Below are 16891 nucleotides of genomic sequence, written 5' to 3' on the forward strand. Positions count from 1 at the left end.
ACCAATTTTCCTTAATTTTTTCTAATCTTGCTGAATGAAACATCCTCATAATAGAATTGATGTCTGAAATAAGTCCTTGTATACATATTCAAGAGTAGTGTCAAACCATAGAAATAACTTTATGGGGGCATGTGGACCATTAAGTAATGCTCATTCGTCATAGCTAGAATCAGAAAGATTTAGAAGTGGAAGGTGCTTTGGAGATCCCATAGTCAAGTCGCGTCAGTTTGTGGTTCAAAATATTCTTGAACCCAGTAAGTAAAGTTACTGGCCCCAGATCATATAATTGTTATATATCTATACTCATGTCCCTCAAGTTTGTTTTAAAACAAAGACGGAAATTTTTGAGATAATGAGCGAACAATTAGTGAGATGAGGAAAAGGTAATACATGAGTATTTGGAATCATTATTGGAAAAAAAAGGTGCTTACAAAATATTTGGAAGGGTCGATGGAGCTAGCTCTAGACTGGGCTGCTAGAAATGATTCCCAGAACCATGGTGCACAGCTGGCCCTTCAAGGGATCTGCTACCTTTTCCATACTCCCTCAACTGATTTTTACAGAATCATACCATCTTAGCTGCAACCTGGAAATCAAGAAGTCCTTGCCTGAACTGTTGGTTCCAGAGTTAAACTGTACCTGCTAGATCTGTACCAGTAACATGGGTGTCTCATGCCGAGAATCTTAGGTTTGAGTTTGAGTTTTATGCAAATTCATCTGATTGGAAGAACCTAAATTACATCTTACACCCTAGCTTTAAAGAAATCTGGAAAATGCACGTTTTAGTTTTCTAGTGTCTGCATTACAGGAAAACATGTTATTAGGGAATTGGAATAGGTCATCAGCAAACCAACCTACTGCTTCTGTTCACTATCCCTTAACCTGTTGCTTCTTACTTTTTTCTTCTCTCTTGACTCCATTTCTTCTTTATATTTTGCCTAACGTTAACAATAAATAGCAGCATGGACAATAGCAAAACTAGTAAAAATGGAAAAAAGCAGGGTTAGCCCAAATTTGTTTTTGCCCTAATAAAGGACCATTTATTTTGAAAAACAGTGATGAACTAAGATTTAACTGTTCATATTTATTGAGGTTTTTTTTTTTCCATATTTTATCACTTCTAAGATACACATTTCTTTCATGTTTCAACTTCTTGGAGTGTATCTTAATGTCTTTGTCAGGGTGGGAGTCATGATGTGAATATTATTGCCTATACATTTGTTAACTTGTTCATAACTATTTTTGGTGCCGCTTGAGTGGAGTCATGCACATTGTTGATACATTTTTATGCCAACCACAGGTGAGATTAATTGTCCTCAAAAAGATCACATTGTGATTCTGTACTGAAATGAAAAACTTGTGTTTGCAGAAAGGCATAGAAACAGCAATGGGGCATAAATTCGAAATTAGTGAAGCAAAAGAATTATTATTGAAAGAATGACTGAAATTCCATTTCTCATGTAAAGCAGTACCAGATGCTTTACATTACTTAAGAAAAGGAAGGTAGCCATAAAGAGCTTAAGGTATGCTGTATGTTGTTATTGATATACATGGAAAAGGATTGCCCATCTAAGGAATGCCAAGCCATACTGTTGAAGGCTGGAGAAATTGTGAAGTGTCTTGAAGGTGACTAATTCATGTATCGTTACAGGACTGTTAAGACATTTTGTCATTTTATTTGGCAGCTATTTTTCTTTCTTGGTGAAAACACATAATGATACATTTTACAGTTGACAGTGTTTTAGAGTTAGGAAATATGATAGCTTAGAAGATAAGTTGAAGTTTTTCTCTTTAACAGTATCTTTTTGTATATGTGCTGTTTTGTATATATGGATGATTAAGTGGTCCTTCATAATTACACATACATAAATAATTCTCTATGCCTGATTTAGGTGTTTACAGAAACCTTTTTTTTTTTTTTTTTTTTAACTGGAGTGGTTAGTCATCAGCACAGATGCTGGAGCTGGATTGCCTGGGTTAGTCCTGACTACCAGTGATGACTGTATAGTAGCTTCAGCCTAATTTCTGCTTCATTCTTCTCATCTGGGAGATTGGGATGTTAATAGCAGTTATCTCATAGGGTTGCTATCAGGATTAAATATATGTAAAAGTACCTGGAACAGTGCTTGGCTCTTGGTGAGCATCATGTAAGTGTTTAAAATCATCATCACCATTATTGTAATTATTGTTATTACTACTTGCTTGATGATATAAGGAAGACTTCCAGATTATGTTTGGAGGAGAAACTTAGAGGTGATTAGAGGTGATTAGAGTTTGGAAGCAATGATCCTTTGAGTCCTTAGCCTTGAGAAAAATGAATCAGATAGCTAATTTGATAAAACCACTTTTAGACATGGCAGTATCAGTTATAAAGACAAGTTCAGAGAGGTGATTTTGATATTGGGAAGAGTTTGTTTTAGAGTATTTTTAAAAAAAGAAACTATATAATTTTTAGCTATACATAGTGCTTATATAGGTACGTATTCGGCTAGATGAGCAGGTGTTTCTTAAGAATGTTTTTTTTTTTTTTTAACAGTAGATTAAATAAATGCTCAGGATTTAATCTGTGCAGTCTTTCTTTAAAGAAAGTAAAAAGTGCAAGGCAATTTATTGCAAAATCTGAAGGTGGTTGGATTTACCAAAAGTGGGAATCATTTAGCTTTTTACTCTGTCCTTGATAATATGCTTATTCTTCAGCAAGAGGCAGTTCCTCTTAAACAAAAGCAAGGAATGTGGTTAAGGTTTATAGAAAAAGCGGATGGGTATTTTTCTCTTTGAATATTTAAAAACATGATGGATTCCCTTCTACATACCCTGAATTTCTCAAATTGCACTGAAGCCACATTTAAAACTAATTTTTTGAGAATTAATACAAATTTGTTTTTTTTCTTTAATCAATTCTGGTATATAAATTATCTGTGACCTGAATGACAATAGGAGATAGATATATTTGCTATATAGAATGAATTTCTTTGTTTTGTTTGTCCCATATAAATATATATTTTTTCAAAACTGTTCAGAGTTTGTGTGCTTGATTTTAGAAGCATTCTGTCCAATAATGAAATTGTGTCCTACTTGTAACTTGAAGCCTTCATTTAGATTGTGATGGGAAATGGGCTTAAACATGACATCTGTTCCTGAAAAAAATTTTTTTAATCAATCTTGACGTTTTTTTTAACAACCTTTAGAGGGCAGTAAAGAATTACAAATGAATCTAACACTCGGATCCTAAATAAGCAAAAGGAAATAATGGTCATTCTTAATTTTGTATATAAAATTATCTACTGTTCAAGTTAATCTAGCAGGAGATATAGTTTATTTATGTACTTATTGGACTTGAGTACAAATGTTGCTTTGATTTTGGGATACTTATATAGTTATTTTTGGGTCAAACATAAAAAGAAAAGCTCTATAGCTAAGCAGGTTTTAAATATAGTTAGGGCTCTGGATAAAGAAATCAAAGCGATGTTTCAGGAATAAGTAGTATTTTTTAAGAATCGAATGACTGAATTGTACCTGGTGAATTAAATCTGCTTGTGAAATGAGTCGTGAGCCAGTCATTAAAAGCCTTAACTAGACCTTGTAGAAGTTTAGAAATATGTATAGTTACAGTATATAGTCATATAGTGTTAGACTGATTTCACATACAGGAAAGAGAAAGAGTACTCTAGTGTTACAGAGTTTCAGACTTCTATTATATGGATTATTCTATCAGATTCATTTTTAATAGGCAGTGTCCTCATGGAGCAGTCATAGATCTGTTTGCTCTCATTGGCTTTATTTTAGAAGAATGCCATTAAAGATGCTGTCCTCTGTGCTTACAGTTGATAAAGAGGTTCTTCCTTATGCCTGCCTGTTGCTGGTATCCAGTGATGGATACGATGAGCTAGGTCCCTGTTTTCAAGAAGCTCATTGCCAATTAGAGCAAGATAGGCACTTAAAAAATAAATTATAATATACTATAGTAAATTATTTGCTAGTGAAATGACCAGGTGTACTATAGGAAGACTAAAAGGAGGCATCTGTCAGATTTGGGTAGGTTAAAGAAGCTCCCCCATAAGAAATGATGTCTAGATTGGCATCTAAAATATGAGTATGAGTTAGTCAGTGAAGAGTATAGGAGTGGGAAGTAAGGCAGTGGTCTTATCAGGAAGCATAGTGTATTCTAAAGGAGTGAGGGGGATGTGTAACTAACGATGAGGTTAGAGAACTTAGTGGGGACCAGATCTTGAAGACTTGCAGGCTTTGTTAGCCAATTTTAACTTAAATAGCAGTGGGAAGCCATTGAAGGATATTACACAGAGGAGTGACATGCTTAGATTTGTGTTTTATGGAAGCCCTTCCTGCCAATATTGAGAAGAATGGATCTGGGATGGGGGTGGGTGGGATGGTGAGAATGGAGATTGGTAGACCGATCAGTTGTAACATGTGAGAGATGATGTTGGCCCTCCTTAGATATAGCAGCAGTGGGGTTAGAAAGAAGTAGATGGTTTTGAGAGAGATGTGGGAGGTAAAACCAGAAGGACTTGGTGATTGAATGTAGAAGCATGAGGAGGTAGGTGGATCAAGATCGAAACCTTGGTCTCTGATTTGAGGAACTCAGTGTGTCATTCACCACCATAGAGAACACTACAGAAGTAGCAGGTTTGAGGGAAATAATGAATTCTGTTTCAGATATATTATTTGAGGTATTTGTAGGATTCATGTGAGACATCTGGTTAGAATTGATCTAAAGCTCCAGAAAGATCTGGACTAGAGATAAAGATTTTAGATACCATTAGATTGGATTATACTTGAAGCCATGGAATTGAATGACCTTGCCCAGAAATAGAGTGAGAAGAGAAAAAGATACTGTAGCAAAGGGAAGTAGAATAGGACTTCTTAAAGGTGAAACAACGGGAAAAGCAGGCAGAGTACTGGGAGAACAGAGTTTCTCTGAAGCCAGGGATGAAAGAGTGTTTCAAAGAGGGAATGATCGAATATGGCAAACACTTCCGAGAATCAAATAAGGTTTGGTTCTTGTTATTAAATCCAGCACAGACCATTCTTGTTATTAAATCCAACACAAACTAGGAACTGTTTGTATTGGATTTAAAAACCATGGCAGTTGTTGGTAACTTTGGCTAGGGCAATTGAGTGTTGTGTCCTTTTTAGTGAGAAATGAATGGTAGTTAAGGAAGTGAGGCCAATAGCTGGAGAGCTCTTTTTGCTTGTTTATTTTTTTAAAGACTAATTTTCAGTGCTGATAGAAAGAAGTAGAGATTAAAAGTCATGGAAGTGGGGTGAAAGAGGAAGAGCTAGTATTCAGAGCACATGGGGAATTAGCCTTAGAAAGATGTCCTAGTAATTTTATAAGTTTGATGGCAAGAAGGTGAAGTTGTTCCCACCTGATGGCTTCTTTTCTTTATGAAGTATAAGGGAAGTGGCCACCTTATCAATATGAGAGAAGGTTGTGGGATTTGTGCATAGTGATGGCTGCAAGTAGCTGTTTTAGAGCAATGGAGAGAAAATAAAGGATTACTAGGCAGCACTGAAGATTTAGCTAAGACTGCATACCATGAATTTTAGGTTGAAACCCAGCATCACATCATGGTGATTTTTTCTTAGAATTTTCTTGTGGCTTAGTAGCCATTCAGTTGCAATTTCGTTTCCAAATTTGGGACGTTCATGCATTTAGATAAATTGGAAGTGCAGAAATTATGCACTCGGAAATCAGAGATTATAAACTGGAATTAATGATTTAATCACTATGTATCTACTTACAAACTGTTCAAGCCAGAGAAAGAGAAATTCCTGATTTATGAATGAGCTCAAACGTAAAATGTAAAAAAACTGTTAGCAAATATATATATATATATATAAAACATGCCACTAAAAACCACACTTTATCCAAGTACTGTTGGGTTGTTTGTCCATGTTACTCCATTAGAAAAATTCTAGAGGAGACTCCAAGAAATGTAGACCAAAAAGAACAATAAAAACTGCATTTTCATGGAATTTGAAGAGCTTCCATTATATATAGAGAATTGACTTACAACTAGAAAATGAAGACTGGGCACGAACAATTTTTTTTATGCAAATGCAAGGTTACTCAGTGCTGAGAGTAGCTTACTTAACATTTTTGATGTCATCTATGAGAAAGAATATATGATTAAGTCTACATTTGTGTCGATAATGTTAAAACTTTTCCTAATAGAAAAATGCCAGGATGGATAAATGTAAACGCATAGATGTGCCTGCAGGCTAGAAAATAGGCAGATGGCATTCACTGTTAATAAGTACAAAAGAGTGCATTTTAGGAAAATATTTACTATGTCTGTAGAGAATGATGGATTCAGAGACATTAGATATTTACTGAGATCTGAGAACCATTATATATGATTTGTAAAGATGTTGGTCAGTTTGTTTCCTGAAGAAAAGTCCACCAGAATTCTGTAATAAAATTAAGAACATAAAAAAACCAAACCTTCCGCAAATGATCCTAAACTATTTTAAGTTTGTTTCCCTCCACAAACATACCAAATCACATCCAAGAAAGATCTTGAGGACCAATATATGTACATTCTCACACACATGTTGAATGTTTTAAATATACACAGACAGTTCTCCAGCTAAGACTCCTTGGCTTTAGCATATTCATCATAGACCAATGATTGGTGAACACAACCTGTCCTCCATCTCCACCCTTTTGTCATTGTCATTGTTGCTGGGACTTTGTTGGGGGCGGGGGAGGGGGATGGTGGAGATACCATCCAGTCGTTCAAACTCTGGGTTAATAAGCAAAGTATAGCTATAAATGATAGTTATTTCCCTTTAGAAGCTTACTCAAACCGAAATAAAGCTAAATAGCATTTAAAACACTATTTGATTCTATCATTTTACATTTGAAAAGTACAATATTCCTGCAACAGTTTAGTTAAAAAGACTGAGGATTAGACTAGAAATCTCACCCCCTTTTAGAGAGTTTTTGGTAGGGAAGAGATTCTTCATTTTAGGCTTACAAATGAAATGTGAAACTTAACCTATTTTTAGGATATATGTTTACCAGAGTGATGGATTATTGTTTCATAACACTATAAAAGAAATTAGTTGTGTTTGGAGCATATTCCTCTTTTGAGGAGGGAAGCCATCAATAATAGGCAGAATAACAGGCAAATGTATTATTGATATGAAGGACAGTTGAATTACTTTTTTTCTTTAATGGTTATATAAGATTGCATCTTCTGGTTGTGAACATTTAACTAACTGTATTTTAAACTGTCTTTAAGAGGCATAGGAGAGCAATAAAGATCCTTTATTTTGAAAGGAACAGATGGAGTTCTTGAATTTTTTAAGTAACTTGTGTCTAGGTCCTTAAAAAATAAGTAATGGCATTTGGCAAGTGAAACACTGTAAGACCCTGGAATGGATTTATTCTGCTAATGTGATTGACCCTGTAGGCATATTTTGGTTTAGATGCCTTGCTTAGAACTTGGCTTTTTGGACACAGATAAAATTCCTTTTTTAAGACACATTGTTTATTAGGCTTTTTACCTTTATCTCCCTGTCTGTTGCCAACCTGTTAGTTTTCTTGCCTAAGAGGCACTGTTATTACTGCCCATTTATTAAAAATTTAATTCCACCCACCTGAAATGTGTGTATTATTGGATTCTGTCATTCATTTTTAAATAAAAATTCTTCTACTTCCTTGAAATTAAATGCCCTTTTTTTTGGTCTTTTAAAATTCATTTTTTAAACATCTTCTGTTATTGTGCACACATATTTTACTTAGGTTTTGTTAAGGAAGAATATAAAAATAATCATAACTTTTCTTTTCTTATGAAAAAAGTGCTGGTACCACTCCTTTAAATCTTTGTCTACTTAAAGATTCTTTGGCCTCTTTGCTTGGAATAACCTCCCTTTCCCAACCCTTTCTTCTGTGTTCTAGAATTCCAGCTCCTCTGTGAAGCCCAAATATCTGGAAACCAATTAATGTCCTCCTTCCAAATTCTTTTTCCCTTATCATCTTCCAAGTATACATCTCATACATCTCAGACTGCATTAAATCAAGATCAGAATATTTATTTTATTATTGTTAATATGATATATACCTTTGTTCACCATTTGTACATTTTGTTTGTTGTTTAAGAATGCAAATTTTTATAAGACAGAATAATATCTTTCTTTCTCTCTCCCCCCTTCTCATCTCCCTCCTCTCCCCCTTTTTCTCCCCCCTTCTCCCTCTCTTTCTCTACTGACCAAATAATATACCTTGTTATTCTTATTTTTATACCCGTTTATATATTTCACTTGCTTATTACTCTCTTAGAAGAGGCAAGACTGATTTCTTGACTAACTGCATACAGCAACAAATACCACCCCCCCACCCCGTAGCAAATTAAGGGCATTTGAAGAGGTAGTAAAAATGTTAAATCTGACCCATATTAAAATTTTTTTGTTATCATTCCTCTTTGATTTGAATCATATCTTTGATTTGAACCATCTCATACATTAGTGTAACAATATTCTGGTATAGTCTTTGAATGAAAAATGAAAAGTATGAGCAGAGAACTGCTGTTCTATGGTGGCCTTCAAACCTTTTGATGGTTTTACAATCTCACAAAGAATAAAAGCTGAGTCTGAACTCATCCTTAACCTCTTTCAGAGGTTCATATTTCTCTCAGGTGATGAGGTCATATTTCAGTTCCTTAAAGAAATGTCATTTTTGTCTCCAACAGCTAGGTAATAGTAAATGTTTCATGCCTGCTAGGCAGACTAATTGTGAAGAAACCATAAACTAGAGATTATATTTATTCAAGACACTGCATTATTTTAAAATAAAGTGTTTGTATTTAACCTTTAAATACAATTTATTTTATTTCAACCATTCTTTATTAGGTTCTTACAATTCTTTAAAGTAACATAATACTGCTTGATCAGCTGGCCAAATCCTTGTCTAGCTCAAATGGTATAGAAATTGAATATGGAGAAGTCGTTTCCTGTTTTAAGGGGTCAAGAATTGAAGCTAGTGATATTTTTAAAGATAGATTGCAGATATAAGAGTGATATAGCATTGTGTTGGTTTTAAATATTTACATTTTGTGCTTAACATGAATTCTTTGCTTCTCTTATAGAGTTCTCTGGGGTGCTGCATCAGTGTCACATTCTGGCATCTGAAATGGTCCATTTCATTCACCAAATGCAGTATTACATTACATTTGAGGTATATTTTAAGCATCCTCTTTATTTTAGTTTAAATAAGTCAAGTTTATACTTTTATGTGGTATATTTTCTAATTTTTCCATGATATTATTTTATATTAGGAAGAATATAACCTTATCTAAAAGTTCTGAATTTTTCCTAGGTGCTTGAATGTTCTTGGGATGAACTTTGGAACAAAGTACAGCAGGCTCAAGATTTGGATCACATTATTGCAGCACATGAGGTTTTCTTAGATACCATCATTTCTCGATGTCTACTGGACAGTGATTCCAGAGTAAGAATCTTAATTGTTTTACTGCCCTGAAAGAGATAATACTCTTTTTCTTGGGTTCTGGCAAATGGAGAATCTAGAAATCACTTGATGCAGGCTTAATAGTAATAATTAAAACAATTTTATTAAGAGTTTGATATTCAAGATACACTGTTTTTGATCAGAATTGGAATAATAGAGCTGAAACAAGAAGAATGTGCTGTAAAATGTCTAAAATAGATATATAAATGGTAATGAATAATAACACCTATTCATTGCCTAGGTGTAATATTATCCTATTGTATTGTTCAAATAGGAAAAGGATGTTTTAAATCTATCTTCTTTGATGGACCAGTTAATCATCAATGATAGTTTTGAGTTAGGGAAAGGTAATATCTGAATAAAATAAACTAAGCAAGGCCCAGTGTAAGATGGAACAAATTGTAACACGTATGAAAATTCAGTAGAATGGTTTGGAGAGATGTAGAACCCTCCAGGCTATCTTTTTATTTTTTTAAGCTAGGGATAATGGTCTTTTCTATTTTTTACCTTCATTAAGTCAGTATCTGACTACATGAGTTAGAAAACAGAACATTTAGCTAGATAAATCCTAAACATTTCCATGACCCCAAACTTTTTGCCAGCATTCTTTTCCTTTAGGGCCCCGTTCTCAGAGTTGCAAGTTAAATGTGGCAAATCTTCCTGGAGTTTTGATTTTATTCAAAGATCTGAGATAAAGAGAACACATTGCTTTCACTTGAAGCAAACATTCAAGTGCATTTTTGAAATTAAACATGAAACTTCAAGGAAATTTCAGGCTTGCACAGGGCGGCTTAAGACTAAAGTTCCCATCTCTTCAATGGTACTTGTATGGGAAAAGCTTTTATTTTTTTCTAAATGTCAGTTTATCAAAACTGGTCAATCTTGCTAAGAAAATAGGTAATTAGGTATTTTGGTATGCTGAGTTTTATTAATTAAGAATTATCAATCATATGCATAATAAAATTGCTCAGATCAAGGATGGTTTTCTATAGAATGTTTATATGTGTTTTTATAAATACATTGAAATAATGATGACACAAAGATAACTTAAGGTACTTCAAATGTAATTATAATTTCAGAAATATAAATCTCAGGACATTTGAGACCTTTTAGCTTTTTGTTATGACTACTAAGCTTAAACTTTATCAAGCTAAACTCAGAAAATTTCAGAATTTCTGTGTATTGTCAGTTTATGCATTTATATTTATTCAGTAGATGCAAATGAGCATCCTCAGTGCACTCTTAGATATGTTGATAAAGTTTAAATAGGACATTGTTCCTAGACTTGAGGAATTCACCATCATGAGTATCAGCTTGTTAGGTTTAACTGCATAAATAGTAAAGTAGTCATAATAATCATGGTTAAGCTTAAAACATGGTTTCTGAAATCAGATAGACCTAGCTTTTTTACCCCATTATCCTTATGTTTTAAAAGGGCATGATACTAGCACTCTTTAATAGATTTGTGAGAAATCAATTATGTAACTTAACCTTAAAATATTTATCATAGTGGCTGGCATATATTTGTTAGTTGCTACTGTTATTAAATAATTAAAAGCCATTGTGTGTGTGTGTGTTTTACAGAGGTACTCAGAATCTTTACATTTAATGTCTTTTCAGTTTCTCACAAATCTTTACCTTTGCAGTTCTAATTAACTGGAGTGTTCCAGTAAATGCTTTTGTTTTTGAAAACTAAGTTATAGTTATAGCTGGATTAATTCTGCAAAGCCTATCAGTTTCTTAGAAAACAATGTATTTAGCATGGAGTTTTCAATAGTTATTAAAAGTATAGTAGTACTAATATTATAGTAGGTCTTACAGCTTTCTTAACAAGCAGTAAGAAATGACTGTACTCCAATCCTATTCTGACTTTTGATCATTATGGCAAAACCTTTTGATAATTTAGATCCACATTTCTGTCATAGGAAAAAACAAGTTTGTGTTTTAAATAAAGTGATAACATGGTTTTCATTTCACGTTTTGTAAATGGCCTCAAGCAGTGGCTCAACCTGTTAATTGGTTATTATTCTAAAAAGCAGCTAAATATTAATTATTCCAAAACCCAGATTCTGGTTTGGGATTATATAGGGCAGATTGCATAGTGACATATAATTGCATAAAACTAATAATGTTCAGCTGGTTACCTCATTCAGTTTCCTTGGGCTTTGTCTTGCCTCACCCTTGTTGGAGCACCATAATACATTTCTCCTTAAAATTTAAGCATGTTATAGTAACTGTATTGAGTACACTTTGGGCTGGAAAGTAGGGGAGAGAGCAGATTTGTGTGTCTATAAAACTCTTCTCATTTAATAAAAAAAGTAGAACAACCCATTTTTCATGGCTATCTTTTATGTCTTATGGTATAAAACTTTGGAAAGTAGATTTTATTGAAACTTTTAAAATAATTACTTTTTGAGAAATTTCTCATAGGCTCTGTGGTAAACTTTATTTCACATCATTCTGAAAGGCATACATTCTTCAGTTAACATAGGAATACAAGTCAGTCTTACAGTTTTTACAGTGATCTGTCATAAAGATGTGAATCTTCTCTCAACAGATGAAATAGAATGACTGCTCCTCAGGTTTTTACTCATGCCCTTGATGTATGTAGACTTTTCTGCTAATAGATTTTATCAGAAGTCAAACTGAGACAACTTATATTTGAGAGAGATGTTTTAAGCATTGCTTCTTTACAATTTTTCTTGTATTGGGGATCTCTGAAAGTCTGATGAAAGCTATGAACTTTGGGTCCAGAATATTGTATCTATGCATATTGTGCATACAATTTTAGGAGGTTAGTGGCCCTTCTGAAACATGTCTATACACTGCTAGGAATCTAAACATTCATGAATATAATGTTGAAAATCCTTTGATATGCTGAAAGCTGAGAAATTCTTCTAGCTTTATCTGAGAGAATTTCAGTTCATCCCAAAGCAAAATTCCTAGAACTTATTCTGTCTAACCCTCTTTTTACCACACATTCAAAGAATAACATGAAGTTGCAATTAGGCATTGCTAGCTACATTTCAGTTACCATCAGTGTAAAGAGATGAGTCAGAAAACTTTTGAGCTACTGAGGATTATATTCATACTAAAACTTAATTGTGCTAAGTAGCATTCCCTGCAACTGATAAGATAGGCCCTCTTATGATATGAAAATTTTGTATAAAGTGAGTTAGATATAATTCTTGCCTGTTACCTAGATCTCCATTGATATGAACAGAATCCAAGGGAGAAAATATTTTTGCCTGTAACATAATTTTCTTATGATAATTGTATGTTTATATGTGAGTTGGTTCTAACTAACTTCAGTGAGAGAGTAATTATGCTAAAGGCTTAATAATTATTTCTTAAATTGTGCCTTTGCTGATGATTTTACTCTTTTAATTTGATGATTTGTTTGAAATAATCAGGAAGGGTTTTTTAAAGAACTCAATATATAAAACTGATAAAAAGAATCTGTTACTGACATAATTACTTTCTTAAGTGTAATTTTTTTTTTTATGTATCTCATAAGAAAAACAAGGCTATTTTGATGCACATAATTTTGAAGTTGGAGGTTCATGGCCTGGGTGTTGGCAGGTATATTTTTGGTGTTTAATTCTTTTTATATTTTTTTGTTTGTGCATTATTGAGAAAAATCCTGAATCACACACTAAATTGTTGTGAGCCGATACTACCACAGAACATACTTTTGCAGTTCTCTTAATTATCTGATTACTGATAGGAGCCCATATTGCCCCTTAGCTTAAAGAAAACATCAATAAATCACCTCCTAGATTAATTGTTCCATAAATAATCTTAACATGTTTTTTATTTAACTATAATAAAGAAATAATGAGTTAGAGGAAACAAATCTTTATTAAAAACAAAAAATTAAAGCATCTTTTATTTTGCTTTCTTGCTATAAAATAAGACCCCTTCCAAAAGAACATAAAAACTTTTAATATGAAACTGTTGTTTATTAATATCATGGTTGTCTAATATTAGAAACAGCATTAATTAATCAGATCCTTATATTGTTTGCCAAATCAAGTCTACATTGTTTTCATTGCAGTGCAATTAGAAGATACTGTTTTGCACAAATACTTTGTAGTAAATGAAAGAAGATCATGAATTGTTCATTTTGCAATATTGAATTCTCTTGAAATAGCTTGCTCTAAAAGTTATTTAGCAAGTTCTGATTTTGGTTTTGTTTCATTTGAGAGTCAGACATTAGCTCAACTTTTTTTTTTTTTTTAATTTTATTTTGAAATAAATTCAAAGTTATAGGAACAGTTGCAAATACAGTACAAACCCCGTACACAGAACTCCAGCATACCCTGACCCCCCCTCCCCTGATACCCCACTCCACCAACTTTAACTGTCACACCGCTATTTCTTTCCCTCCCTCCCTCCCTCCCTATCTATCATCCATCATCTATTGCTCTGTCTTCTGAACATATGAGAGCTAGCTGCACACATCCTTGAACAAACACTATAATTCACACATGCAATTCCCATGAACAAGAACATTCTTATATGCAATCCCATTAAACGCAGCTAAGAAGTACAAGAGATTCAACGTTGATACAAAGCTTACATTCTATATTTCCTTTTGTTTTTCTTATGTCTCAACTGTGTCCCTTTGAGCCTCCTCTCCTCCATCCTCAGATCCCATCCAGGATCATCCTTGGCATTCAATTGTCATCTATTTAGACTGTCTTTTTTTTTTTTTCCCCAATTGTGGAAACATATATACAGCCTAAATCTTCCCATTCCACCCCCTCCCTAACATTCCTTTAGTGGGATTAATCACATTTAGAATGTTGTAATGTGATGACCTTCCCACCCTCCATTACTAGAAATTTCCCTTCACCTCAAACAGCAACCCTACACTCATTTCTTAACTCCCCATTGCCCCTTCCCGCATTTCTCTTAACCAATACTCTGCTTTTCATCTCTATGGTCATATTCTCTGATAATTTCTTTGTGTTTACTGTGGGGCTTACAATTAACCTCTTAAATCCATAACATTCTTGTTTTTCTTTGATACCAACTTAACTTCAATAGGACACATAAACTATGTTCCTATACTCCTCCATTCCCCCACCTTTATATAGTTCTTGTCAAAAATTATATATTTTACATTGAGTTCAAAACCACTGATTTGTCATTAGAGTTTGTGTATTTTATGTCATGTAGGAAGTAAATAGTGGAGTTACAGTTGAAAAATGATTGACTTCTATTTGTATTCCATTGTGGTTGGAGAATGTGCTTTGAATATATTCTTCTTCTTTTTTTTTTTTTTTTTTTTTTTTAATGAGGCTTGTTTTATGTCCCAGCATATGGTCCATTCTGGGGAAAGATCCATGATCACTAGAGAAAGATGAGTGTCCTGGTGATTTGGGATGTAAGGTTCTATATATGTCTGTTAAAATTCTCTATATCTCTTTCTCCTTTCTTTGTCTGTAGGGCTCCCTTTAGTATCTGAAGTAGGGTAGGTCTTGTATTGGCAAAGTCTCTCAGCATTTGTTTGTCTGTGAAAAATTTAAGCTCTCCCTCAAATTTGAAGGAGAGTTTTGCTGGATAAAGTATTCTTGGTTGGAAATTTTTCTCTCTCAGAATTTTAAATGTGTCATGCCACTGCCTTCTCACCTCCATGGTGGCCGCTGAGTAGTCACAACTTAGTCTTATGTTGTTTCCTTTGTATGTGGTGAATTGCTTTTCTCTTGCTGCTTTCAGAACTTGCTTCTTCTCTTCAGTATTTGACAGTGTGATCAGAATATGTCTCGGAGTAGGTTTATTTGGATTTATTCTATTTGGAGTTCACTGGGCATTTATGCTTTGTGTATTTATATTGTGTAGAAGGTTTGGGAAGTTTTCCCCAACAATTTCTTTGAATACTCTTTCTAGACTTTTACCCTTCTCTTTCCCTTCTGGGACACTAATGAGTCTTAAGTTTGGACGTTTTATTTTATCTATCGTATCCCTGAGATCCATTTTGATTTTTTCAAATTTTTTCTCCATTCCTTCTTTTGTTCTTTCATTTTCTGTTCTGTGGACTTCTAGGACACTGAGTCGTTGTTCAGCTTCCTCTAATCTTGTATTATGAGTATCCAGAGTCTTTTTAATTTGGCCAACAGTTTCTTTTATTTCCATAAGATCTTCTATTTTTTTATTTACTCTTGCAATGTCTTCTTTATGCTCTTCTAGGGTCTTCTTTATGTCGCTTATAACCTGTGCTATGGTCTTCTTCATGTCCTTTATATCCTTTCCCATGTCTTCGTTCCTCGATTGTAGTTCTTTGATTAATTGTGCCAAGTACTATGTCTCTTCTGATATTTTGATTTGGGTGTTTGGAATTGGGTTCTCCATATCGTCTGGTTTTATCATATGCATTAAGATTTTCTGTTGTTTTTGGCCTCTTGGCATTTGCTATGCTTGATAGGGTTCTTTCAAGTTGTAAAAAAAAAAATACCAATCTAATTTTTCAGAAATACAAGTTGGTGGCGTACACTTTCTCTAACTAACCAGCAGATGGTGTCTGCGAGTCACCTATACCTCACAAGTCAGTTCTCAACTTCCTCCTTGTGGTGTGTGGGGAAATGATTCTTGTGGGGGTCAGTTGGTGAACTCAGTTTGGGTGTGTTGCTGGAGCCGTCCGCCCTGAATGTGGGGTGTGTGTCCAGGTGGCTAGGGAGGCAGGGCAGCTTTAATATTCAAACCCCCCAGGTGTTCCCGGAGATTTAAGGCCGCTGCAAGAGTCTAAGCCTTCATTTCAGTTCTGCCCCAGACTCTCTCTGTCGCTGACCCACAAACCACCGGTATTGACGTAGCGTCCCTGGATTTTCCAAGTGGGCCCCCCTTCTCAGCTGTGATCTTCCAGGACCTCTATCAGAGGAATGCTGTGCTACGTCACAAGTGTGCGCCATCCCTCAAGGGAAGCCCCGGGCCGCCGGGCCGTGCAGGGGCGCTCCCAGCCTGATGCAAAGATGGCTGAATGGGGCATCTCAACCCCTCCCCCCTCCTCGCACAGTTCCTCCTTCCCAGCTCTCGGACAACTGGCGTCACTCTGGGCTGTGGGCATGGCCCCGGGCAGGAATGTCTCCAGCCCTCCTGGGAGCCAGCTACAAGCAGCGGTGTTTCTTTCTCCGCCAGGCTCTCCTCTCCACTCCCCTGGCCCTGAGGGAATCTGCCGCAGGCTATCCTCCACGCCACACACAGAGAGGTTGGCTCAGGCCGCTCCTGCCATGTTCCCACCGTCGCAACTGCAGCCGCTCCTGGGTTTTTCCCTTTTTTTTTTTTTTAAAAAGAACCAGTCTGTCTCCAAACGCCAACCCCTGGCTTCCCCACACCACAGTGCGGCCGCAGGTCTTGGGTCTTTCATCCGGCTTACTTGCTCATTTCAGAATGCAG

The 16891-nt window shown here is 34.9% G+C and overlaps 1 protein-coding gene across 2 annotated transcripts in view; it reads left to right on the forward strand.

The window, feature by feature from the left end:
* The window catches only part of TUBGCP3 (tubulin gamma complex associated protein 3), a 175444-nt gene that overhangs the window by 143021 nt on the left and 15532 nt on the right, over nucleotides 1–16891 (forward strand). For both annotated transcript variants that reach the window (XM_037799980.1, XM_037799981.1), the window contains exons 18-19: nucleotides 9114–9202; nucleotides 9344–9475. In XM_037799980.1, coding sequence (XP_037655908.1) covers nucleotides 9114–9202; nucleotides 9344–9475 — 221 coding nt within the window. The remainder of the gene's footprint in view (nucleotides 1–9113; nucleotides 9203–9343; nucleotides 9476–16891) is intronic.

The sequence above is a fragment of the Choloepus didactylus genome, chromosome 12, assembly GCF_015220235.1.
Source record: "Choloepus didactylus isolate mChoDid1 chromosome 12, mChoDid1.pri, whole genome shotgun sequence".
Classification (NCBI taxonomy): Eukaryota; Metazoa; Chordata; class Mammalia; order Pilosa; family Megalonychidae; genus Choloepus; species Choloepus didactylus.